Source organism: Sesamum indicum, linkage group LG7, assembly GCF_026168435.1.
Source record: "Sesamum indicum cultivar Baizhima isolate 11 linkage group LG7, ASM2616843v1, whole genome shotgun sequence".
In the NCBI taxonomy this organism is placed as follows: domain Eukaryota; kingdom Viridiplantae; phylum Streptophyta; class Magnoliopsida; order Lamiales; family Pedaliaceae; genus Sesamum; species Sesamum indicum.
Window position 1 is genome coordinate 8,121,071 of NC_142663.1, and position 27,117 is coordinate 8,148,187.

Here is a 27,117-nt window from a genome sequence, read left to right on the forward strand (position 1 = left end):
TAGTGAAATTCAGAATGTTTTTATAAAAATGACATATAATAATTCCCCAAAAAATTATATATTTTACATATAATAATTCGCCAAAAAAATGCACATTTTATACAAAAATTATACATATTACATACATAAAAAATTACACAAAAATTTCGCGCAAAAAATTACATATTTTACATATAAATTTTGCACATATTACATATATAAATAAAATTACTAACCTTATTTTGGGTAAAAGGTGGTGGGCAAGTGGCGGCGGTGGGTTAATCGGGCCATCAAAATTCAGATCTGACCGTTAGATATGATAAAACTTACAAAAAAAAATACATTTGGTAAAGTTTTAGATTTATTGGATATACGGATGTTGTGATATCATACTCGAAACATAAGAGTAATCATTCAAGACGGTGTATCGTTGAATCAGGCCATGTGATTTTAAATCATACCATCGGATATGATTTAATGGGCACAGTCTTGTATATATTTAAATTTCATATGAATCAGGTGCCCGAATTTTAAGATATCGTACTTATTGATTAAACTTTTTAATCTCATAATATATATAATAAAATAATAATTAGAATTGTTCAACCACCACCATCATCATCATCATTATTATTATTATTGTTGCTATTATTATTATAATTTTTAGATTAATTCATAGGAATTACTAAATTTTGACATAAATTTATAAATAATAAAAATTTATAAGTGAATTACTTGTCAATTTAAGAAAAATATAACGTAATACAAATATATATTAAAATATAACATAAAGTTTATATATGTCATATTAAATAATAATTTTAATTATAAAAAAATTATAATTTACTAAGTTGTTGATTAAATTTATTTTTATATAAAGATTAAATATATAAATAAAAGTACCATAATTTATTATTATCCAAAATAAAATATATGATATTGATTAATAATTATAATATATGGTCAATTTTAATTATAAAACTTATCAAATATTAAATATAAAATTAAATATATAAAGAATTCAAAAATAAAAAAATATATATAAAAAAATAAAAAATACGCGAGCTGGTGAACACCCAAATATGAGCTCGAGTCGAGCTCAAAGTCGAGCCGACTCGACTCATCTGCCACCCTATGTTAAAATATAGCCAGTGCACCACATTTAGGAATGAGGTTTGGACCACATTTTGGAATGCAAAAATGGCCGTTAAAATTTAGGCTTTGAAACAAGTTTTGTAATTCAATATTTTCTATCTATTGAAGTCGTGCCTAATTGTATCTCCCTTTGGAATGGTACTTAAAGCACAAACTACATCCCACAAATATCACACTTTAGGAACGGATACTGTAATACAAGCATTTCTAAAGACTAAACCGTCTCAAATTGCAACTCATTTTGAAACGATTTTTTTCCATTGCCCCATTTTTCAACGGTCTCTTGAACCTCATTTTGAAACAGTATCCATCTGCCATTGGCGGACAGTTCCAATGATTATAAAAGAGTCCCAAACTGCGTTATAATATTTTACCATTCCACTTTTGGTACATACTAGGAACACGTCTTGTAAATCAATTTTTGGAACGGCTATTGTAATGGTTCTGTCGTTCCAAAAATAAAGAATGAAATATAAGAGGATTGTGACATCACTCCGTTCCTCAAGAGTTCCAAATTATCCGTCCCAAATCTTACATTTATTTGTAGTGAGGTTGTATGAAGTATTAAGACAATAAAAATTGTACTTAAAACATAAAGAGTGGATATTTATAGATTATTTTTTGTTGTACGGGTGAATGACAATAGATTCGGGTTAAGTTTATTTTGAACCCTTAACCAAGGCTCCTAATTGATCTTGGGTTTTAGAGATTTGGACCTGTACTTGACCTGAACCTAATCCTTTTAATTATTTTGTATATACATTTTATATTTATACATATACCTATATTTATATTTATATAAATATATTTATAAAATATCTAATAAAATGTGTACATTTTATTTACACTTACATATAATACATAAACTTCTTATTAGTTTATTAGTTTAAATAACGATATAAATAGTTTATAGACATTGTAACGTATATATAAACAGCACATATTTTAAAATTCTTAATATTTTAAAGCAAAAAACATGCACATATAAATTTATTATAATTTTTTTTAATAATATTATTGTCTCATATTTATAGAAAATAATTATATTTATAACTCCTTACCTATAGTCTGTTTACACAAAATCACTCCCCGTCTTTCAAATAATCACACATATACCCACAAAAAATATAAACATCATTTATACATGCAAACTACCCTACTTTTTAAAAAATTACACACGCACCCTCAGAACGTCAACATCATTACACAAGCTCCTCCTGTTATTAGTTGTTAATGGTAGTTTCCATAATTATACAAAACTTTAAAGAGAATTTATGGAAATAGATCATACATTAGAGAGTACAAAAGTAATTACCCTTTTTCTTAGGATAAAATACGATTTGTTCCCCTAAACTATTCGTCATGTAACAATTGTCCTCCTAAACTAACAAATGTAACACATACCACTCATAATTAAATTTTTTGACAATATTGCTCTTGTATTATATATATATATAGTTCAAAGGATTTTTTGTATTTGAAGTTTAATTAATTTTTTTAATTAGAAAAAATATTTTTTATTTATAATAAAATAAAATATAATTAGTGAATTAAATAGTTTGATTTTTTTTTACAGACTCAAAGTGAACTAATAAATTAGTAGAATAAATACATTTATCAATTTCTTTTAAGAAGCATATATGAGTTGTTGGTTATATTATATTTAGTATAATTATACTTTTCTCCCCTAAGATTTGGTGTAATTATACTTAGACCCCCTGTAGTTTCGGAAATTACATTTAGCACCCTTGACGTTTACTTTGATCTAACAAACAAGTCCCTATATTAGCAAATTCGATTAATTTTGACTAATAGAAAGACTTATTTATTAGACGAAAGCAAATATCAGGAGTGATAAATATAATTTCTCAAACTATAGGGGGTTTATGTGTAATTACATCAAATCTCAGGGGAGGAGAGTGTAATTATCCCTTATGTTTATTGTGTATTTACTATATATATTAATTTATACTCTAATTTTAATGTAAATTCTTCACTTATTAAAAATAATTAATTAAATAATAATTTGGTGATGATTTAATATGTAAAATACTAAATTATATTGAAAAAAAATATAATTGTTCAAAGAATGAGGGGCATTTTTGTCCAATCAAAGGAAAAAAATTATATTTGCTAGTTTATGGGGTAAATATTATATGACAAATAGTTTAAGGGGGTAAAGTATATTTTACCCCTTTTCTTATAGAGAAAAAAAAAGGAAAAAATCCAACGACCTCCCTGTGATTTCAGAAATATTCAAAATTCCTTTGTAAAAATTAAAGTATCAATTACACCCCCTATGATATAAAACAAAGTTTAAAAAACCCCATAAGGCCAAGTTGGCAGCACACGCGCATTGATTGCGAAGATTATTTTGAAAAGTGTCATATTTTGATATTTTTGCCCTTATCTCAAATCTAGTATATATAATATTGTATATTATATAATAATAAAATATTATTTTATATGCAAATATATAATCATATTAATATTTTTAATATAATATTTTTTAATTAAATTAATTAAAAATTAATTTTTTATAAAAAGCAGCGATGACGGCTGCAGAGAAGCGTGCCGCCGTGCCCTCCTCACCCCTAGGGAGGAGGATCGCCCAGCAGCGAGGGCGATGCCTTCGCCCAAACGAGAAGCGACGGTGGGGTGCAGGGGGCGGGGCCGAGGTCTGGCGAGCGAGTGAGGGAAGGGAAAACCAATCGTGGAGTGGGGTGGGATGGGTTGGGGGGTTTGATTATTATTTTTTAGAATAATAATTTCATTTTATAAATTATAATAATTTTATTTTTATAAATTATAATAATTCATAGTATAATTTTATCAAACATGTGATCCAACTTATTTTCTAAAGTCATGTAAAACTAAAAACAAAAAAATATTCACTTAGTATGTCATGTCATTAATAAGTAATTATTTATTTTAATAGTAGTTATTGATTAGTTATCTAGTTATACATATTTAAAATTAATAATTAATGAAAATTAATTGTTGAAGTGAAAAATTAGATGATTAGCACATGGGCTTAATCAATGTTTAATTAACTTAATTACAATAAGAGAAGACCATTGCTTGTCGGGAAAATGACACATTTCGTCTCATAACTTAAAATTTTTTTACTTTTGATTTCATTACTTACGAAATTTTCACTTTTGTTTTCGTAATTTAAAAAAACAATAACATTCTTGGTCCCGTGACATATTTTCATTGGATTTTTAAAGAAAAATGCCACGTGATCATTAAGTGCATGGAATAAAAAAATACTATTTTTTAAAAGTTATACGACCAAAAATGCTACTTTTAAAAAGTTATGAGATAAAAAATAAAAATATTGTCATATATGAAATCAAAAGTGTAAAAGCTATAACAGTTACGTGCTAAACACATGACACGTTCCGTTAAAATATATAATAAAAATATGTTACTGAATTAATAGTGCAGATCTTGTAATTAATAAAAATTAAAAATAAAAAAAACTCTAAATTACGACAGGAGAAATGACATTCTCAGTATCATGTAGTGGGATTTATAATGAGATTCCCAATTAATATCATTCAATCCAATACACCGAACTTGCAGCAGTCCTTCAAACTCAGAGTGGGTCCATGCCATGATTGGGAAGGAATATTCCCCCCTCATCAAATGGTAATAACTCACCTAAAACTCCGTTTGGCTCCACGGAAGAACCAGAACAAGGTTTATTCTCTATAAATTACAACCACCTTACCAGAATTTATTAAAATGGTTCCAAAATGACAAATACTTAATATATTTAGTTTTTTATTATACAGAATTTTTAAAATAATCTTAAAATAAAAAATAATTCGATGTATTTAATTATCTACTTTAAGGTGTTGATTTTTTTTTAATTTTGAAATTATTTTGAAATTTCATAAATTATGGAACTAATTGTGTCAAAATTTTCTAATTTTCGTACTATTTTGAAGATCTAATAAAATAGAGGATTAAAAATATTGAAACTCTCGATCCTATGGGATTAAAAGTGTAACTAAACTCGATTATGAAAGTGTAAAAGTGAGACAAATCACATTAAGTGAGATAAATATACATAAATTTAGTATTGCATCATGCGTGTATCACATCTGGAGGGAACGCAATAGGAGGCGGTTCAAACACACTGCTAGGACACCGGTCATCTTAGCAAGATTGATCATAGAGGACGTTAGACTACGGACTCTCAGCATAAATTTGTCTAGCTCTGTTAGTACTAGTATACTATATAGATTGTGGCGTATTACTTGGCCTGCTGAGGGAGAACATACCATATGAGCACTGTTGTACTTTACTCACTTTATTTTTATCTATGAAATTTATCTTTACCCGAAAAAAATATACATACATTTAGTAGGACCTAAATTCATAATTAAACTTATTCATGAAATTTAAATTTTAACAACTAGAATAAAATATGTTAAGTAAATCTGTCGTACTAATTTTTGAATACCAAAATTTACTCTCTATTTTATTTCTTTTCTTTAAAAAATTTGATCGAATTAGTAATTTTAATAATTTTTACTAATCTCATAATTATATATTTTTTTCATCTGAATTTTTATATTTATTATAATTTATTCTTTTTATATATATATTTTTATTATTTGACACTAATATTTCTTTTATATACTGACGGAAACCGATTACTACAATATTTAGTAATAAAAAAAAAAATGAGTGTCAACTTTACCAACTCAATTAGAGAGAGAGAGAGAGAGAGTGTGTGAGCGAGAAATGTTAGCAATTCGCAACCAAACGGAGCAAAGAAAACGGCGGTTTCCAAATTTCCCCAATGAAAGGGAAAAGTGAAAACCGTAGTCCCACGTGCCGGAGACGTGGCCTCGTCAATTATTCACGTAGCTCCAACGTAGTCAGTTCCATCCCGCCCGGATCTCGACACGCGTGTCAATACTTTCTTCCGCAGCCGTCCGATTGGAATTGCAGGGTGAGAGGGGAATGACAAATATACCCTCGCAATCTTGCTATATATTGACCACTCGGAGCGTCGTAGCGAGAGAGATGGGAAACCTGTGTGTAGTGGCAGGAGTTTGAGTGGTGCAAACCCTAAAGAGATCGTTGTTTCTTTGTCTGTTTCTGTTTGCTGTCAAAATTAGAGAGATCCCAGCCAGGGAATGCAGAGAGATGAGAAGATCTCCGGTTTCTAACCCTCAAATCAGCGGCGGGAGGGCCAAGAAACCGCTCACCAGCGGCCGTAACTGCCACCGGAAGCACGTCGAGGACGGGTGAAACCATCATCGCCGCCTGCTCCATAACCGTTATTTATATCTGTTTTATCTTTTTAACTAAAGCATTAGGAGAAGCTCTGTAAAATCTTACTCTCTTTGAGAAATTTAAGGCTATGGGATCCGAAGAAAAATGCGGTGTGCTGCATGGAAAGTATGAATTGGGGCGGATCCTGGGCCACGGGACGTTCGCGAAGGTGTACCATGCGAGGAATCTGCAGACGAACAAGAGCGTGGCGATGAAAGTGGTGGGCAAGGAGAAGGTGATTCGCGTTGGGATGATGGAGCAAGTTAAGCGGGAGATCTCCGTAATGAAAATGGTGCACCACCCCAACATCGTCGAGCTCCACGAGGTCATGGCCAGCAAGACCAAAATCTACTTCGCTATGGAATTTGTCCGTGGCGGCGAACTGTTTGCTAAAATTGCCAAGGGCCGTTTGCGTGAAGAACCAGCTCGGAATTACTTTCAGCAACTAATCTCGGCCATTGATTTCTGCCACAGTCGTGGTGTTTACCATCGTGATCTGAAGCCCGAGAACCTGCTCCTCGATGAGGAGGGGAATCTCAAGGTCACGGATTTCGGGCTGAGTGCCTTTTCCGACCATGTCAGCCAGGATGGTTTGCTGCACACGACTTGCGGGACGCCGGCCTATGTCGCACCCGAGGTGATTGGGAAAAAAGGCTATGATGGGGCGAAGGCCGATATTTGGTCCTGTGGCGTGATTCTCTACGTGCTGTTGGCGGGATTTTTGCCTTTCCAGGATGAAAACATTATGTCTATGTATCGAAAGATTTACAGGGGAGATTTCAAATGCCCGCCGTGGTTTTCCCCTGAAGCCCGGAAACTGATCACCAAGATGCTGGATCCCAATCCGAGCACGAGGATAAGCATAGCGAAGATCATGGACTCGCCGTGGTTCAAAAAATCAATGCCTAGGTGTTTGAGCACTAAGGAAGAGCCGGAATTTGGAAAGGGAGAGGAAACAAAGACTTTGAATGCTTTTCATATCATTTCATTGTCCGAAGGATTTGATCTGTCTCCACTGTTTGAGGAGAAGAAGCGGGTGGAAAAAGGAGAATTGAGATTCGCCACCACAAGGCCTGCAAGTAGCGTCATTTCCAAGATTGAGGAAGTGGCGAAGACAAAGAATTTCAGCGTGAAGAAGAGTGATTCATGCGTTAGGCTGCAGGGGCAAGAGAGTGGGAGGAAAGGGAAGCTGGGTATAGCTGCCGACATATTCGCCGTGACACCGTCCTTCCTGGTGGTGGAGGTGAAGAAGTCTAGCGGAGATACTCTTGAGTATAATCAATTCTGCAGCAAAGAGCTTAGACCCGCGCTTAAAGACATTGAATGGACCTCAACAAGTGGGAATTCAACGCTTGCTTGAAGTGTTCGAAGAAAGTTCCCAACACAAATAATCCCAGGTGGGTAGATCTGGGAATATGCGTGGATTCCATTTCCAAACAGTTGGTTTCCTTATTCTTAAATTGTATTGTAATTCAAGAGACCTAATGTTAGAGTCTCTGATTTGTGATTTGTTGCCATTTCGATTGCTCCCGTGTTGTGTGTTTGAATATTCTGTGACACCCATTAAGGTGTCGTCGGTTGTTTCAGGTGTGTCTCTCTGTAAATGATCTCTCTGTGATTCAGAGTTCAGGTGCAAGTGGGTAGTTGCTCTTGGTGCGAATGGGGATCATTCATCGTTCTACTCTTCTCTTACTGCTATCAGCTTATTGGATTATTGCACTTTAGCTTCTAATTGGTATTATTGGTGGTGGATGGAGTTGCCAAGAAACTGCAAAAAGTGTGCGATGTTTGCGGTTTGCCTGTCTTATCTTATCAGATATGCAATGAATACTTTTAGGTACAGGCACGCAATCATGTGCTTTGAGGAATTGTTGGAATTTGTTTTTGGGGGTTAATTATACTTACCAGGTTAAAAGATGTGGGTTAACTATAATTACCACTCTTAGTATATTCATTTCACATCAATTATTTTTTAAAGTATTAAATTTTATTTTTAAAAAAACTCCAATTTTTGTTTTTTTAAGTTTGAAAAGTCTATTTTATCCTTACAAAACTTACTTTGTGAAAAAAAAAACAGATTTTTAAAATTCTAAGATTACCATTTGTTTACTATTAGTTCTATTTGTTTATTGAGCTCTTTTTATTTTGTGGGCTAAAATACTTGAGGTTCATTTTATTTTAGTTTTATTTGTTTGTCAAACCAAATTAAAAATAAATATACATATATATATATATAAAATTACTATATTTACATAATTAGCATATAAAGATATATTAATTATGTATATTTTTATTAGTTCATCAACCCTTTTGAGTTTATTAATTGAATATTTGTTTAAGTAAATATGTAAATATATACGTGTGTAAATATATTTTTAATTTGATTTTACAAACAATTGTGATATGTATAAAAATAGGCTGGCTCAAAAAGGTTCAAGCAATTTAAAAAAGAAGAAAGATAGACAACCTAAAGAAGCTTAGGAAGACGCCTAGGACATAGCCCGACTCGGAGGTCCAGGGTATTTCCCAACTCGAACTATGATCAAAGCCGTCAAATCGTTCGGCCCAAAAGGCCCACATACGTCAAATCGTTCGGCCCAAAAGGCCCACATACGTGGCTGCCTATTTTCCATATGGCACCTCATCAACCCAAGTGTCAGCAGCCACCTTGGACCACATCGGCCTAATTACTTGCAGGTGAGTGATCTCCCTAAACTGAAGGAGACTCCTATTAAAGCACATTCAGCTGCGGATAAGGACAACCTACTCCTTCCAACGATCCAAACCACCTTGCGCAAGAATTGAGAAAGGGAGATAGACCCCAGCAGACGGGGGCACTTTTTCTATAAATACAGATTTAGCCCCCCATACGGGGGACACCCCTCATACCTCTTTTACTCTCTGAACCATCTCTCTCTCTCTCTCTCTCTCTCTCTCTCTCTCTCTCTAAGCATTCTCTAAACAATATACAAACAAATTATCACGTGTTCTTATGCTTTTCTTCGACTTTATTCATCATATCACGATTTTTCAATCACATTTATTTACTTTTCGATTTATTCAATCTCAAATTCAATACTAATTTCGGTGTCGGAGTGCTAACACCTTTTTTGTAGGTTCCCCCTTTTAGAATTTGCATTCTTTTCGGCCTTGGGAAAAGACCGTCTATGGGAACACAGAGTAGACGACGTGAATAACAATGGAAACACCTAGCAAGGCACTGAACAAGGAGAAAGTCGTTGAGACGGCTGGTAACGCCCAGGCTCTTCAGGTTGTGCTAGGGACACCCCTGACCCACACTAGTGGGATGACAGTCGCAAGACTTCCTAGGCTCTCTGACTCGTTGACTAGGCCTCCACGCCCCAGTACCTCCTTAGACATCTCCTCCAAGGGCTCCCCCCAGGACTTCTAAGGACAATATAACAGATGATGTGGCGGCCATATGAGAGAAAATGACCACATTAGTCCCAGCTCGAGTAGCAACCCCGTCCAACTTGAAAGTCTCAAAAGAGAAAAGTAAAAAGGTATCCTCTGCTGCTACACCGCGGTCCTAGGAGGTCAGGGACTCCCCCTGCAAATCCAGCAGGACGTCCCTCCTCAGTGGCTCGCACGTCTGGAGTGCCTGCAGAAAAACCTCCAAACATCCAGTACTAGATCATGGGAGCGCTCTTGGAGGAGCAGCAGGGCATCCCCTTCAGCAAAGAAATCCTGAAAGATGAATTCCCCCTCAGTTGGAAGGAGCCCATCCTATCGGAGTACGACGGAACCATGGATCTACAGGAACACCTAACTTGCTTTGAGAATGTTGCGCTTCTCCACTATTACACTGCTGGGGTTAAGTGTCGTGTGTATGCAACCACCTTCACATGGTTGGCTAAAAAATGGTTCAATCAGTTGCCCTCGGGATTCATCTGATCGTTGGAGAATTTTACTATCTTCTCCATTAATTTGCCAACAGTAAACGATGTCAAAAGACAATCATGAGCCTTTTTTTTTCTTTACAACAAAAGAAGGAGAATAATTGAGGAAGTATCTTCAACGCTTTAATTTAGCGGCCTTGGAGGTCCCTATTGCTGCATTTAATACACTAACTTGTGCTTTTACGCAAGGATTACAAAGATTAAAGTTTTTTTTTTCTTCTACAGAGCATATTTGAATACCCTGCCTACTACTGCTAATCTGAACATTTGAAGACAGAGAGTTTCGCGAGACAGGTATGGAGCTTGTCAAATTTACATTAGGTTTCTTTGTACCGGAACTCTATTGGAATGCTTTATTGGATGCAAGAGATGGCAAAGAAGCTTAGTAACCATGATAAAACCCTTTTTTCTGTCGCTCTGCTGGCGTATTTGGTGGTGCAGAAATTGTAAGCTGATTGATGCATAAACAATTTCTACTTCCTGACTAGATTATCTCCTTTGCTAAACAATCCTAGAATCCTTCCAAAGCCAGAACTCCAATATTAATATCAGTTATACCAGATTGAATTCACAATATTGGCTCTGTCCCCCAACTGCTACTGTCAAAATCACCTGTGATGGAGCTATTTATTTTAAACTTATATTACTTTTGTTTTGTTAGTCGTTCTAGAAAACATTCAGCTCAAATTGACAAATTTGGTGTACTTTTCTTTGGGTATAGAAACACAATATTTGAAATATATAATTATAAATGATTATAGTATTTGGATTTATAATTAATTATAAAATACATATTGTAATTAAATTTTAATAATAACTTCGTCCTTAAGATTAATGAGAGAATTGAAAGACTATGTTGTTTATGGGTATAATGGACAATCAAATAAAAAATAATTATAATGGTATTAAAAATAATAAATATTACATAGTTTTTACCAAAACTTGATCTAGTTGGAATTTATCTCAATTTTATTATGAAGAAAGGGGCAAAATGATACAAAAATTATGTTCGTACATGAAACACAACCAAGCTATCCTTTCCCTGATTAAGGGTTTTAAGATTTTTCGGAACTGACCTGCAAAATAAAGATTGATAGTTTAATGCTTAAATTAATAAGAATTTTGAGAGGATTAAAGCAAGAATATGCAGAAAATATGTAAAAATCAGTAAGCTAAGTAAGTGGCCGATTAAGTAAAGTTAGGTGAAGTTGTGAAGCTAAGTTACCTTCTTCGATTTACCTAAAATTTTATTTATAGGAGTCAGATGAGATAATTAGGGGATTGGTTAAGCATGATTTTTGTATCCTCGAATTCTTGGAGAACACTATATATTTTTATGGGATTGTATTGATCCAACTGTATGTCACATTATTTGTAGGGTTCAAAAATTACGGATAGGGAGGTGCAACGGAATTTAAATTTTTTAACAATTAAACCGTCATGCATAATTTTACATTATACAAGTTTTTACCCTTTTGAATAATAGATCATGAGGAATCACCAAATAAGTGTGAAAAGGATTAAATAGAATTAATACACATTTTGCACTCCGATTGATGTAGTTGGTAGGGGTGTTCATTTTGGATAATTGAGATTTTGATATGCGGAAATGGCGTACCGAATATCGAACTGAAATACTTGATTCAATTAAGTAAAAATTGAATTTATTTTGATTTATTTCGATTTTGTAAAATAAAAAATTAATTATAATGTAATGTTAATATGTTAGTTTGTAAATTATTTGTTATTCAATAATTATAATCAATATGTATTAACCATAACAATACTATTTTTTTATAAGTAGTAATATTTAATATTTATATATCTATATATTTAAAACTTTGGTATTTGTTCGATTCGGTTAACCGGAATAACAAACTAAAAATTGAACAGAATACTGAATTGAATTTTTTATTTGACATTCAGTAAAATCGAACATTCGATTATGTCGGTTTTCGATCATTTAATAAAAAATTACACACCCCTAATAGTCTGTCAAGAAATACTGTCAAGAGTTATCTATCCATAAATGACTATCTTAAATTCATAGAGCCCTAAACATTGCTCCTCTCACGGTATCCAACTTGGTGCCTAGGCTTATTTGAGAGGAGATGGGGGTGTATCATGGGGGGCGGGCATTTTTTGGCTTTTCTATATAAGGTTGGCCGGCATTCCACCCCATAAGTAGGAGGGTTGGGGATCAATTTCTATTTTAATTCTTTTCCAAACAATAAATTAATTTTTTAATTAATTTATTTATGTCAAAATAGATACTCTCCAATAAGAAGATTTTGTCTACAAAATATTTGAGGCAAATCATATTTAAACAATTTATTTTAATAAAATTTTACAAATTTTATTAATTAATTTTGTCCTACAAAATTAATCAAGGAGCTTGTTTCGTCGAATTAATTTTATATTTATTTTGAGCTTGTTTAGTTGAATTAAATATGTCCTAATTTAATCTAATTAAATTCTTCATACAACTCAATAATTGAACTCAAGGACTAGTAACTACTATAGTTAATATTTCTACATCCATAATTCAATATTTGAATTAAGTGGTTCTTGGATTAGTCCTATTTATCAAAATTTTAATTCAACCATTGAATTAATTAATTAAAATGTGAGCTTCTCTGAGTAAATGTGTGATTTTTAGGTTCACCCTACTGATAGTCATGGATTCACAACTATTGTGATTTGCAAAATTTAATTCATTATATTAATTAAATTATCTTGTAATTAACACCTTAACTCCAAGAACCTATCGATCATGATTGGCATCTAGCAACACTCCTTGAAGCTCTATCTCTAATTGAAGGTCCCCAACTTTTGGATAATGAGTACCATGCAAGTAAGGTCATATAATCAATTATCTCCTAATTGAGTCTAAGGTATGGGTAGTGAGTCGAAACCTTTCATTGGGTCAAATAATCATACATCACTTCTTTTTATTTCTTGATTATAAAGAGTTAACTTAGAAAACCCCGTTCCTAGTTGGTGCAATACCTTGGCCAATGATTTATCAATCAGAAATATCAGAAGAGTATAGGAGATCTCCTTTAAGGTCAGATTGATGATTTTCGGACGTGCCATTTATTGACCTTCATATTATATGAGTTTGTACACAAAATATCTCCTTTAATGATAACCTAAATGACTAAGAAATAAATCAAAGTACAAGAGAGATCATTATGGTACCTCAAGTCGTAAGGACTAGTCTTGCACTGTAATGTAAGGAAATTCAAAGTTTGACGTTGTCACTCCAATGAAAAATTTTCTTTAAATTCGTTTAGTTCATTTTTTCCGACGAGCACCCTCTCACACATATTAGCATCCCACACCAACGTTTATGAAACTAGATGTTCCCTTCAAAAGAGTATGTATCGTGTGAGCAAGCCTCGAGGGGATCAATGATATCCCCATCTCATTGATCATTGGCTTGGAACTTGTAAATCCAAGGCATTGAACGCATATTTTATGATTACCATCAAATGTGTAACCATGTGCCATCATCATATACGGTCTAGGGGCTTCATTCTTTTTGCACATACAAATTAGACAAATATTGAATGAAGAATGCCTTAATATTATAAATGGAAACAAAAAAAATATATATATTTTTTTCAAGGATCAAGCTTCCTAGTTTTACATTTTATCAACTCGTTGGCACGTTAGACACTACCCTAACATTATCCACGTTGCACACTAGCAGGAATCGAAACTCCACAATAGCAGGAAAATCATTTTTTAGGGGTGAATCTATTACCTACTCGGCCAACCTAGGCTTATACCTAAATTTCAGCTCCCGTGGTTATTCCCTACTGATATGTCCTCAGGTTGATGTGTCATCATAGGCGCAAGGTGTTGCTGACATGTTAGTTAAGCGGTTTGGTCCCACTAGCGAGTTGAAAATAGGCCCAGACTGGCTCGATTTCACTAACAGGTTTCAACTGGTCTGGAGGTGGTATATTGCACTTTGGTATTTGTGTAGTATGACATGACAATTTTACCTTAAATGGGCTTGGGCTATTTACATAATTGGGTTGGATAATTCCATTGGAGTTAGAAAAATTGGTATTCTAGGTATATTTCTCTATACCTACTCTAGTAGTGTGTATTTGTATAGACTGTTAGGGCAAAGCTCTTATCTTGCTGATCTCGTTTATTTCTACTTATGAGAATGTCTTAAATAGGGTCCTCTTGTTCTTGTTATGTTGTCATGAGATGAGCTGCATCAGTCTGAGCTAAGAGGGTTGTTGGTTATGCTATGTTGATTTTGGTTTTCCAACATTCACATTTTTTCGATCTTTTTCAAAAATAGAAAATTCATTAAGTAAACGAGTGCAGTTAGGGTTGACTTGGAAGTGATGCTCAGATTTGGCCATTGATGTACATAAAAATAAGTTGGCCCAAAGGGGCTCAAGCGATCCAAATATAAGAAAGAAATGAGAGGCCCATAACATCTTAAAAGGTCCAAAAGAACGCTTGACAGGCGGTCTTGGGGGTCGTCCCTAGAAAACAGATTGGAAAAGGAAGGAGGTTGAAGGCATCCTCCTAATCGGACCATCAAACCCCGATAAATATTAGGCCCAAAAGGCCCACATATGTGATAGCCCACTCTCCCACATGGCATCTCGTCGACCCCGAGGTCAACAGCCACATTGGACCACATTAGCCCTAGGAGGACCCCCCCTTGGCGGCTAAGAATCCTCACAGGTGAGGGGTCTCCCAAGACAAAGTAAGGAAGGACTCCCAACAATTAGGATTCTTAAACCTAAACGGATTGTTGTGAGCTGATCAGTTGAAGATAAGAGAATCCTGCCTTATCCCCGCATATTTCGCCCTCTTTTCTTGAGAATAAAGGTAGTGTACAGAGTCCCAGCAGACGAGGGAGGTTTCCCCAAAGCCTTGGACTCCCTAGCAGTTAGGAGTCTTTACTGATGAAGAGTCATCCCAATTCAGAAATAAGCTTCAACAACAATATTAATAGAATATAAGAACAAATTATGGCTTATCCAAAGGCTTCAATCACTTTTTCTGAAAATGGAGGAAACATGCAGAGCCCTATCGGAAGAGGGTATCCTCTATAAATATAGCTTGACTCTTCCATATTGAGGGCACTTTCTGAGACCTTCTTGACACCTTTCTCACTCTCTGGATGTCCTCTTCACGTCCCTCACACTTCTCTTACCCTCTAAATCATCTCTTTCACTCTTTAAACAATCTCTAAGTACTCTACAAGTACATTTTTGAATTTTTTACCGACTTTATTCACCAAATCTCGATGTTAAATACATTTATTAACTTTTTGGCTTTGTTACATCTCAAATTCAGTACTAGTTTGCACGTCAGAGTGCTAACACCTTTTTTGCAGGTCTCCTCTTCATAATTTGCATTAGATTTTATCCAAGCTTTGAGCATACTCCATATCATTTGGATCCATGCAGTTTTTTAACGCATCAACCATGATCATCGGCGAGTAGGTTTCCTCATACTTAACTCTAGACCTCTGAGTGTAACCTTTTGCCACTAACCAAGCCTTGAAGGTTTTGACCTCCCCATCGGATCCAATTTTCCATTTATAATCCCATTTACACTCAACTGGGCCTCTTTTAGATGGATTTACCAAGGTCCCACATTATTGGAATCTATGAAGTCCATATCAGATTTCATGACCTCAAGCTATTTTTCTGAATCGATATCTCACATCACCTCTTCTTATATCGTTAGACCACTATCTAATTGATTGATCAGGCCCAGCATACCTTATAGGCGGTTGGGACACTCCGGCTAACCTTTGTATCTCGTCAGTGGGAACTGTTGGGGTAGATAAGAAATTACTCACATCGAATATCTGGTGGAAAACCCCTTTCCAGGAACACTATGGCTTTGTTTGGTTTTATATTTTCACTTTTTCCAAAACAAGATAAAACACACGCAATGTTTGTTTTTGTATTTTTACACCTTATCTGTGTGTTTTTTTATTTTTTATTTTTTTATATATATACACTTATATATATATAATATAAAAGAGTCATGATTTGACAATAAATAGTAATTTTTGTCTCCAAAAAATACAACATTAAATATACAATATTTATATATATACATATTTATATATAAAAGATATATAAATAAATTTTGTTTGTACGTTTGTAGAAGCATCATATGGAAGTAAGTATTAATTTAGTTTAAGTTCGAATTACATCCATCATTGACCATACTCATATGGAAGTGAGACTTATGAAACCCCGAAGCTCACCAAGAATCTTCCGATCCACTTGTTGTTTGTAGAAGCTACTGCAATGGCATTGGATGAAGTACCGACAGTTGGTTTCGGATCTATGTTTTCTTTGCAAATGAAACGAGCCACAATGTTCATACTAGGCTCCAGCACCAATTTCTCCCATGCTTCATTGGAATCTCCACCACATCGAAGAAATACCTCTGAGGCGTTCAACCGATGAGAAAGAGATGTGGGAAGTGAGGAAAAGAGAAGAATTAAGGAGTTTATATATATAGGGTTCGGGTATGTATTATGTATTTGTAGTAGAATGAAACTTGAAGTTCAAGTAAGGAAAAAGTAAAATATATATGGGAAGTTTGAGTTAGGAAAGGACTTCCAAGAAGGAATTTAATTCTAGTTATGATTTGGTATTCTCAGTAACTCAAATGAAGGAACTTATGGATTTAGGCCCTCTTCAATAGGCTCATAGGCATCAGTTATAGTTGTCGAGCTAGTTGATACATTTTGATGTAATCCAGGGATCCTCTTCTGTATTTATGCACATCTACAAATGTTAATGCTGATATATAGTTTCATACATATAGAAACAATTAAAACCGAAGTTTGATTATAGATAAAGGATTTCTATGAATTCCTAGATGCTAAGTCAAGCCCTCTTGGGTCTTGATCCTTTTATGGCATTACTGTTTCATAAACTGCTTTATTATGCATGCAAACACGAATAATTAGTAATTCTTATATTATCTTTCCGCCTATAACGAAATCCATTCAAGAATGTCCTGTTACTTCTAGTGTGTAATGTCCTCTCATTCAAAGGAGTAAGGATCTCCCCATCAATAAATTTGTGTGAAAGAGGAGAAAAGAATTTGTACCTAGGATTAGAATTTAAATTAAATCTGAAAGGGATTTCTTGAACTTGTGTTATGAGTAGCCGATTCTTTGCTTTAACTTAAATTGAAAGTGAGAATCTAGAAAGTGTGAAATATGGGAGAAAGAATTTAAAACTTCCAATTTGCAAGAAATGATAAGAGGAGAAAAGAATTTGTACAATGCGTAGAGTTTGTGTCAAGTAGGGATAGAAGTTGGTATGCACATATATAAAATGAAGGCAGTTGGTGAACTAAAGAGATCAATTGTACAAAGCATCATATCTCCATTACTCATTCACAACCTAACAGCACCGAGCGGATTTGTTTCTAAACCCACTTCTTATCTTGAAGTACCTTTGCAATCGTCCATTGACCGCTAGATTCGGCAATTTCGTCTGGGAAAAATTCGCCAGAATGGTTGAAGTTTTTGCATCGGTGGCTCTCGAAACCCTTGATATGATTTGACAATGAACAGTGATTTTTTGTCTCCCAAATCCCAACATCAAACCTACACTACTTATTTTAAAATATTTTAAATTATCTCAAAACACAAATCCAAGCATATCATCTATTTTCACACACACTTATTTATCTCTATTTTTCTCTCTCTATCTCCAAAACACAAAACAAAATATTCAAAATACAAATTCAAACAGAATGTATGTTTCTCAAAACAAATACATTTTGTTCCAAGGAATCATAAAAATAATACCCCATAGTTTTTTTTTCGCATAACGGATGAACCTTCACAAATTAGATCTCGAATCTAGCTTGGCTTTCACCAGTATCTTGACATATGAAGGACTTCCCCATACCTGAAAGTATCTATAGGAAGCAGGATTTGAATGCTATATTCCATATGGTGTCCGAGTATGGCCTTAAAAGGCTTCAAATTGAACAATTTGGCTGTCGTTTCAAGAGTGTAGCGAAACTCATCACAGATCGAACCATGTCTATTAGGGTTCAATTCTTATTTTCAAAGACAATGTTCAGCTGTGGCATTCAGTGAGGGATCATTTAAAAGAGAATCCCATTCTCCTTTAAATAGTTTAAGAACTTACCACTTTGATCCGATCGAAAGGCTTTTAATTTTGTGACTAGTTTAGTTGTCCACTTTAAAGCTTAGACTTGTACTTCATCAAATAATCGTAATCATACTATGAGTGGTCATCGATAAATGTTATGATATAGTTGAACCCACCTCTGGCCCGGGTATTTAGCTGCCATTTGACATTTGAATGAATCAAATCCAACAGACCATTGACAAGTGTGCTTTGTCCAAACAAGGATTTCTTGGTCATTTTTTCTTTTAGACAGGACTCACAGGCCGATAGATTGTTATAAAAACCATTTATTTCTAGACTCTTTAAGTCTACCAACCTTATGCTAACTTGAGATATATGGTCGAGCCTAGCATGCCAAATATGTATGTTTTCTTATTTGTCTAGTTTGTGTTTGTTTTGAACAATCAAATCTTATACCGATGTGGATTCGGCAAGTTCGATTACTGACAGAAAGTCAACAACTGGATACTGCACTATGTTTTTTGGCAACTTGATCACTTGAAGAAGTAAGAAACAATTTGTAGTCGCTAGATTAAGTGCTGAAGCAGAATTTAAAGCTATAGATCATGGCATATGTGAGCTTTTATGGATAAGTATCATCTTGAATGACCTCAAAATTAAGTGGCAAGGACCTATGGGACTTTATTATGACAATAAGTTAGCAATTAGCATTGCACACAACTCGGTACAACATGATAGAACTAAACACATTGAAATTGATTGGCACATTATAAAAGAAAATCTGAAAAGTGGACTCATCTGCACTCCATATGTTACAACAAGGAAACAAATGGCAGACATGTTGACTAAGGTGCTAGCAAGTGTACAATTTGAAAAAGTTATGGGCAAGTTGGGAACGGGTAACATCTACATATCCGCCAGCTAGAGGGGGAGTGATGAAAATGAGCAATATAATTAACCAGATCTTGTATTTTAATTATAAATATAAAATGATATTTTAGCTTTATATAGGAAATAATATATGAGATGTAAATAGGAGGGTATCTTACTGAATCAAGATAATATCTTAACTGTAGGTAGGAGATATTATAGGATCATTAATCTCTTTTAAATTAGAGATTTTGATAGATTGAATCCCTAAACTAAAGGGTAAGGAACTTTAAATATAGCTGCTGTATAAGTTGTGCAATACAAAAAGAAATTATTCCTTTCTTCAAAAACTATTCTAACATAATCACTAATGTCAAAGCCAACTAGTCCTACATCTTTCGCAGCAACTTGATTGTCAAGACCAAGTCGCAAGACCACTTTCCCTTCACTTAGCTTTCTGATTCTTGCCTTCACCTGCAAATAATTACAGATTTAAGCTTCACAGCAGAGTTAGCAATCATATTAACTTCAACAACAAACGCATCTCCTTTGATAGATACAAGAAACTTCTAGCAATTCCTCTTCCGATGTCCTTCCTAATGGCAGTAATGACACACGTCATTTGTTCGATTAGCCTTCTTGACCGCCTTTCGCTTCCCATTACCAATAGGCTTGACTTCTTGGGCCGCTAGGGCTACTACTTTGACATTGCTCTTTTCTTTTACGAATGTTGGGCCTTCTTGGATGTCAAAGCTTCCCCAATTAATACAGGCGCGGACTTTTTTACCGTTACTTAGTATTGTACCAACATGTTGATCAATTCTAGAATAGACTTCTCAAGCCCATTCATATTGAAATTGACAACAAAGGGGTCGAAGGAGGGAGAAAAAGACTTGAGGAACATATCAACAAGCAAGAGCATCTTGATGTAGTGCTCAGGACCAAATTATCCTTCAGCCATTTTCGTGACAAAGAATGCCTTCATTGCTACATATCGTATATGCATATCAGGAATTGTGTATAACTCTTATAAGCACAACACAATTGACGAAGCATGCGCAAGCATATCATGTTGTTTCTGGAGCTTGCTCATCATTGAGGTCAGCATGATATTGCGGCCTTCCTGTCATCTCAGCCTACTTCTCAAACGTCACACATTTTTCACGGGAGGATCCTTCTAGTAGGATTGCGGGGTGTGATTTATCCAAACATAAATTTGATTCTCAAAATCAAGAACAATTCTTAGAGTTCTAAGCCAATAATTGAAGTTCATTCATTGAGACTATGTTTTACTTAGGGAGATGGGATTTATGTGAGATAGGATTAGTTTGGGATATGTACTAGGAATGGGTTAAAATTGATTAAATTAAGTGGTTCAATTTCATGTTTACTTTTATTGATAAAATAATAAATATAACTAATATAATATTTACTTTAGATCATAATTTGCGATTGCTTTATGGAGTACTTTGTATTTTTCAAAAACACCCTTGAGCTTTTTCGACTAGCATTATTAAAATGCAATATATATTTATATATAGAACTGAAATTTAAATAATATATAATATTTTATATGAAATTTATGTAAAATAATATATATAAAAGTTATATATATATATGTATATATATAGAGAGAGAGAGAGAGATGGACGATTGAGATAGACGCTGCCAGGCGAGGCTAGGAGATGGAGGTGGGGGCTTGGGGGAGCGGGGAAGATGGAGGGGGTGGCCAGGCAAGAGTTGGAAAGTGGGGAGGCGAGGATGTAGAACTGATGTGGCGGCGCTAGGAAAAGAGAGAGAGGCCAGAGGATTGGGGGGGCAGGGGAAAATGAAAAAGAATGGCCAAACGAGCGAGGGAGGTAGGGTTACTGGAGATGGAGCTAGGGGCAAAGTGGGCAATAGTGTCCGAGATGAGGGGCAAGGTGGGGAGGTGGGGGAGGTGGCGGCTACGATAGGGGAGGGAAGGGGAAGGAGAAAAGAGAGGTGCTGACAACGGAGACAGTGAGGAGAGAAGATAAGAGTTTGCCATTTTGTAAAAAAAAAAAAAAAAACTACCTAATTGAGGGCAATTTTACCGAAAGAAAATGGGACTCAACATCTCGAAGTTAATACCTTGACGACAAAAAAAAACATAAACATGTCACTAGGGCAGCTTGGGTTTGATATCAAGCACAAACCACCCATGTCACTAGTGGATAATGAATTCTTAGACATTATTTGATTTACATTAAAATAAAAGCATAGAATTAGGAGATTTTCTTAATATTGAATATATTTATAACAAGGTCTTTAGTCATAAATCATACCATTTTATTCAAGATTCCATCAATTCTCAAATGGGCTTTCGGAAAATACTCTTGTAATGGCTTTGAGGTCTACAATAATAGTTCTCCATACCCCGATTTTATTTTTACTATGAATTTTTCGCTAAACATTCTGCAACAAATTATAGCAAAAATTGCTATGAAAATGTTCAAGATGTTACGATAATTTGTAATGATATTTGCAATGATAAGCCCGCAACAAACTTTACAATGCAATTCCGTCGCAAATTCTTATCTAATTTGTAATGACATTTGCCATTGAAGTCGTTACTAGTTAGCAATTAATGTCCGTTACAAACATTATTGGTGATATATTAATATCGCAATGGACGATGATTTTTATCAAGTTTTGAAACGAAAAACATCTTTGTGAAGACCCATTTCTTAATATAAAGCTCCCTCATCTACGTCATTTGTGGTGTAGGTTGCCTCTTTAAGATGGCAGCCATACTCACTCAAGTGGAACAATGCCCTACATCACTCGCCTTCAACGTCGATGCAACTGCATAAGCTGCATACACATTGCATTGCCTTGGACATATATGTTGATTGTGGTAATCAAAAGGTGAATTTTCGACAGGAAAACATCCTATTGACATGATCAAGACCAGTGGTTATAGGTCATATGAATGTCTCAGACTCTCACATGGTCCCAATTAATTCCGTCCCAAATTGCAAGTTTATGATAATTTATTATTTTTTATAATTAATTGTTATGGAAATTGACATTAATGGATTTCTTGGTATATTAATATTGAAAATAATGTAATACATTTTTCTCATGAATTTTTATATTATTATTTATAAACATATACTTTTATTTATGAATAAATCAAATATTTCGTATATTAGAGTAAAGTATTTTAAGGCAATTTAAATAATATCTCATGATATTAAAATTGAGATGATTTTAAAATTCTATATTAATCTCATGATCGTTAATAAAAAAAAGATGTCAATCAGGTTACGAAAGACCAACCAAATTGTGTCATTTCATCAAACTAGTGGGAAGCACGTGCAACTGAGTTGTATTATTTAAAGCTGAACATTATAATAATAAAATAAACTTATAAATAAGAATATGTTAATTAAAACTTAATGGGTACTTTATAAATAAAAAATATTATTTTTATAAAATACAATTACACAGTTAAAAATAAAATAATTTTTTCTCCATTTTAACTATCATTTTAAAAATTATAATTTTCTTATATACAATATATGCATCTTTTTTAATAGGATAAAATACAGTTTGCCCCCTAAACTATTCCTCATGTAATATTTATCTTCTAAACTAACAAATATAGCATTTATCCCTTTGGTTGGACAAAAATGCCCCTCATGCCTTGAACAATTATATTATTTTTAATATATATTTTAGTATTTTGCATTAAATATTACCAAATTATTTTTTAATTAATTTTTTTAATAAGTAAAGAATTTACATTTAAAAATAGAGTATAATTTAATATATTATATATATAGTAGAAGCACAATAAATATAATATAACCAACAACTCATATATGCTTTTTAAAATAAATTGACAAATATATATATATATATATATATATGCTTAACCAAAAGTTTTAAAATATTTTTAGCAAAAAATGAATAGATATATTTTATCATATTTTTTAAAGAAAATATGTTAAAAAATCGATATGTAATTATTCATTTTTGTCTAAAAAAATAAATATTTAATAACTTAATTTTTATTACCAAATTAATAGAATCTTTTCATGAAAATTTTTTGAGTCTAAAACAATATTCAAACTATTTAACTCACTAATTATATTTTACTTTATTTTAGATAAAAGATATATTTTCAAATTAAGAAAATTTTAATTAAACTTAAAATGCAAAATTACTAAAAATAAAAAGAAATTCTTTGAATTCAATCTATATATAGTATAAGGGAAAAATTATCCAAAAATTAAATTGTTGGGAGTAAGTATTAGTAGATTAAATGTAATTAATTCCTTTATTAAAATATTAGTAGATACAACATCCTTCTAAATATTAATTCCTTTATTCACATTGTGCACTTTTATTTTTTTTAATAACAATAATTACATAATTATATCAATGTCAATAACTCGATAAAATATATGAATTTCAATAATAAATCCATATTAAATGAGATAAATACTCATATTTTAATGAGACTCGAACTAAGACCTTGAATGTATTTATGGAATCTCAATTTCAATCACCGGACCAGCTAAAATATTATTGATTATACTCTTCTAATTAAGCTCATTATTTTGAAAGAAAAAAATAAGTAATATCGAGGTTAGTACTGAGAAACAAAGACAAAAATTCCAAAATCAAGATGATGACTATATATGATGTGATGGAGACAATTAACATATAATTTTCGAGGCCAATTGTTAAGGTTAATCATAAGAAGGTATAACCTCGTACATGAGGGGGTTTTTATGTTGAGAAAGGGGACAACACGACCAAATAATCAAACTAACATCAATTATTGTCGACAACGCCTCCAATCATATACACTCACTAATCCCAATTTCAGGGCGATCATATATATAACATTGATTAATTAAGATAGCAGTTTAATAATTGAATTTAATAAAAGATTATTAAAACATTAATCATTAAGGTCGGCGACCTGCTATTAATTATGAAGGAATCTATGGTGATCATGTGTCTTAATCTTGAGGAGAAATCTACAACACCAAATAATTAAGGAATAGTAATTCAAGTCATTGGTAAACTAATTAGCTGAGATAATTGGAAAATTTGAAATAATATAAAAATAATGTTGCAGTAATCAATGTGAATTAGTGAAATATTAGAGTGTTAGTGAATGCATATGGAGTGTGAAACGTGCAACAAACTTGTTAAAAATCAAGAGAAAAGAATATGTGAAGAATGAGTGATACGAGTTGTCATTATGGCCTCTATTTATAGGTCGATTTGGGGCAAAATTTAAAAGTAGTTACAGCGTGTGAGATATACCGTTTGATAATTGTATAAGCTAACTACTAACAAAAATAAAAGAATTGAAATTTGGAGTTACGAGTCAACTTGTTGCATTCAGCATATCTTTGGATCGGGTTACAGGTTACTTTCCTATGATATATGAAATGAGCAAATACCCCCTTGTAAAAAAAGAATTAACAAATTGTTTAAAAAAATGAAGTAAACTACCCTGTTATCAATGTTTATATAGGGGGATAATTTGTTTCATTTTTCAAAACACAGAGAGTAATTTGCTTTATATTTTTCCAGGAGTTTTTTGCTCATTTCTTATATCACAGGGAGATAAATTGCATTTATCCCTTTTTTGATCTAGTAGATTAGTGTAAATATAGAAATTATGAGCTTGACACCTTACTTCTAAATGGATAAGGCCAGACCTGTTAAGCTGTTGAATGGGGGCATTGATTCTTTGTTTTGGGCTGTAGGACAAATGATTGAAGTGGTATCATCAATGAGGTGTACATTATAATTTTGAAAACTATAGGAAAATCGATACAATTTTTGTGACGATCAATGAAAAACTTCAGTATTGATTAGGGAGAATTCTTTTTCCCCTAAACTTGACCATTTATTCGCTCTTGCTCGATAAACATTAAATAATTAATGTAAGGGATAGTTATACTTTCCTGAAGTTTTGTTTAATTACACATAAATTTTTTATAATTTAAAAAATTATATTTGACACCATTGAGATTTGCTTACATATAATAAAGAATAAATTGCATAACACCTCCATGTGTTTTGGTGAAATATCTAGAAATTTCCTGTGTTAATTTAATAGGCAAAAAACCCTTATGTTTTATAAAGTATAACAAAAAACTCTCTCTCTCTTAGAAACTAACAGAAAGTATATGACACTTGCCTATTGTGCAAATGAGTTTCACTTTTTGGCCTTTTTTGGAGTTACTTTAAGTATATAATGTCTATTTTGCTCATTTCTTTCACATTTAAATATATTTTAAGTTGATTTATTTATATTATTATTTTATTTCTAATATATTTGACTAATTCAAAATACTTATTGAGTTCGAAAATATATTATAAATTATATTTATTTATAGAATATATTAAGTTAAATATAAAAACAGCTAAAAAGTATATAATTTTTTTAATTTTAAAAATATAATACAAATTTAATATACTAAAATTCACTTTTCAAAATAAAAATTTATATGCATTATACAAGTTACTTATCATAATTATATATTATTAACTCAATTAAATTATTATTAAATTATATTTTTTTATTTATAAAATATACTAATTAAATATCAAAATATCAAAAAATTAATATTAATTATTTTAAATTACATTATTTAGTATAAATAATATTTAAATGTATATTTAAAATTTGAATAAAAGTAAATTATTTTTATTTTATGTTTAAAACAATAGGCGCTTGGGCGATGGAGGTCATCTTTCTTCTCAAAACGACCACCGTCGCCTAGGTCTAAGCTACGAGGGCGATGTCATCTTGGATCTGGGCGACATCGCCCGAGATCTACTCGCCACCTCTTCCACAAGGGGGTGGCGGCGGCAAGCGAGGTCGTGCTCTTCTGTGGGCCCTTTGGAGGGGGCGACGGCGACGTTGCTGAAAATAGATGGCGGTCGTTGCCACCTATAGTTATCTATATGCATATATATATATATATATATTATTTTAGGGTAAATTATATTTTGTCATTCGAATTATGACTCTTTTTACATTTTAGCATCTAAATCTTTTTTTGTTTCAATTTACTATCTCAACTTTACGAAAGTTTGTACTTTGCCACTTATAACTATTTTTCCACCAAGTTCTTTGTCAAGAAAACATCACATGCAGTGCACATGTGATACTTAAAAGTTATGTGATATGATATTTTTAACATATGCACATGTGATGTTTTTCGGCAAAAAAAATCAGCAAAAAGAATGATTATATATGGTAAAGTGCAAATTTCGCAAAGTTGAGACGGTAAGTTGATACAAAAAAAGTTTAGATTTGAAAGTAAAAACGGGCATAATTCGAATGGCAAAATATAATCTACCCTATATTTTATATAATGTATGTATAGTATATATATAAATAAATAAATAAAATATATTTTAAATTACTTAAAATTTAGACCATTCAATTTTTATAATTGAAGATCAATAGTTGTTATAAGAAGGGTATAACGGGCAATTTAATAAAAAATTAATACCGTTGGGACTTATTTAATGGAAGCGGAAAGTATGCAATATTTTAAAAAACATAGAGGTTTTTTGCCTATTTTTTTTAACATAAGAAATTTTTAGCTAAATTTTGAAAACACAAAAGGATTTTATGCAATTTGTACCCTAACAAGTAAGTCCTCCGTTAGTCAAAACTTATCAATTTTTTTTATATTAACAAAAAAATTGAATAATAATTGATACTTACCCTCAATTGACTTATTTCT

The 27,117-nt window shown here is 32.8% G+C and overlaps 1 protein-coding gene and 1 long non-coding RNA gene across 2 annotated transcripts; one reads left to right on the top strand and one right to left on the bottom strand.

Annotated features, from left to right (window-relative positions):
* The first annotated feature begins 6,155 nt into the window (after positions 1-6,155).
* LOC105166360 (CBL-interacting serine/threonine-protein kinase 6) lies at positions 6,156-8,110 on the top strand. The gene has a single exon (XM_011085691.3). The coding sequence runs from the start codon at positions 6,518-6,520 to the stop codon at positions 7,787-7,789; it is 1,272 nt and encodes a 423-aa protein (XP_011083993.1). The 5' UTR covers positions 6,156-6,517; the 3' UTR covers positions 7,790-8,110.
* Positions 8,111-11,297: 3,187 nt separating this feature from the next.
* Positions 11,298-17,424, bottom strand: LOC148787525 (uncharacterized). The gene is made up of 2 exons (XR_016066482.1): positions 16,615-17,424; positions 11,298-11,425 (listed from the first exon to the last, which is right to left on the bottom strand). It is a non-coding gene; the product is annotated as an uncharacterized LOC148787525 (long non-coding RNA).
* Between the last annotated feature and the right edge of the window lie 9,693 nt (positions 17,425-27,117).

What these genes read in the sequence shown, in the direction of transcription:
- LOC105166360 (XM_011085691.3), top strand. Translation starts at nt 6,518, where the DNA reads ATGGGATCCGAAGAAAAATGCGGTGTGCTGCATGGAAAGTATGAATTG.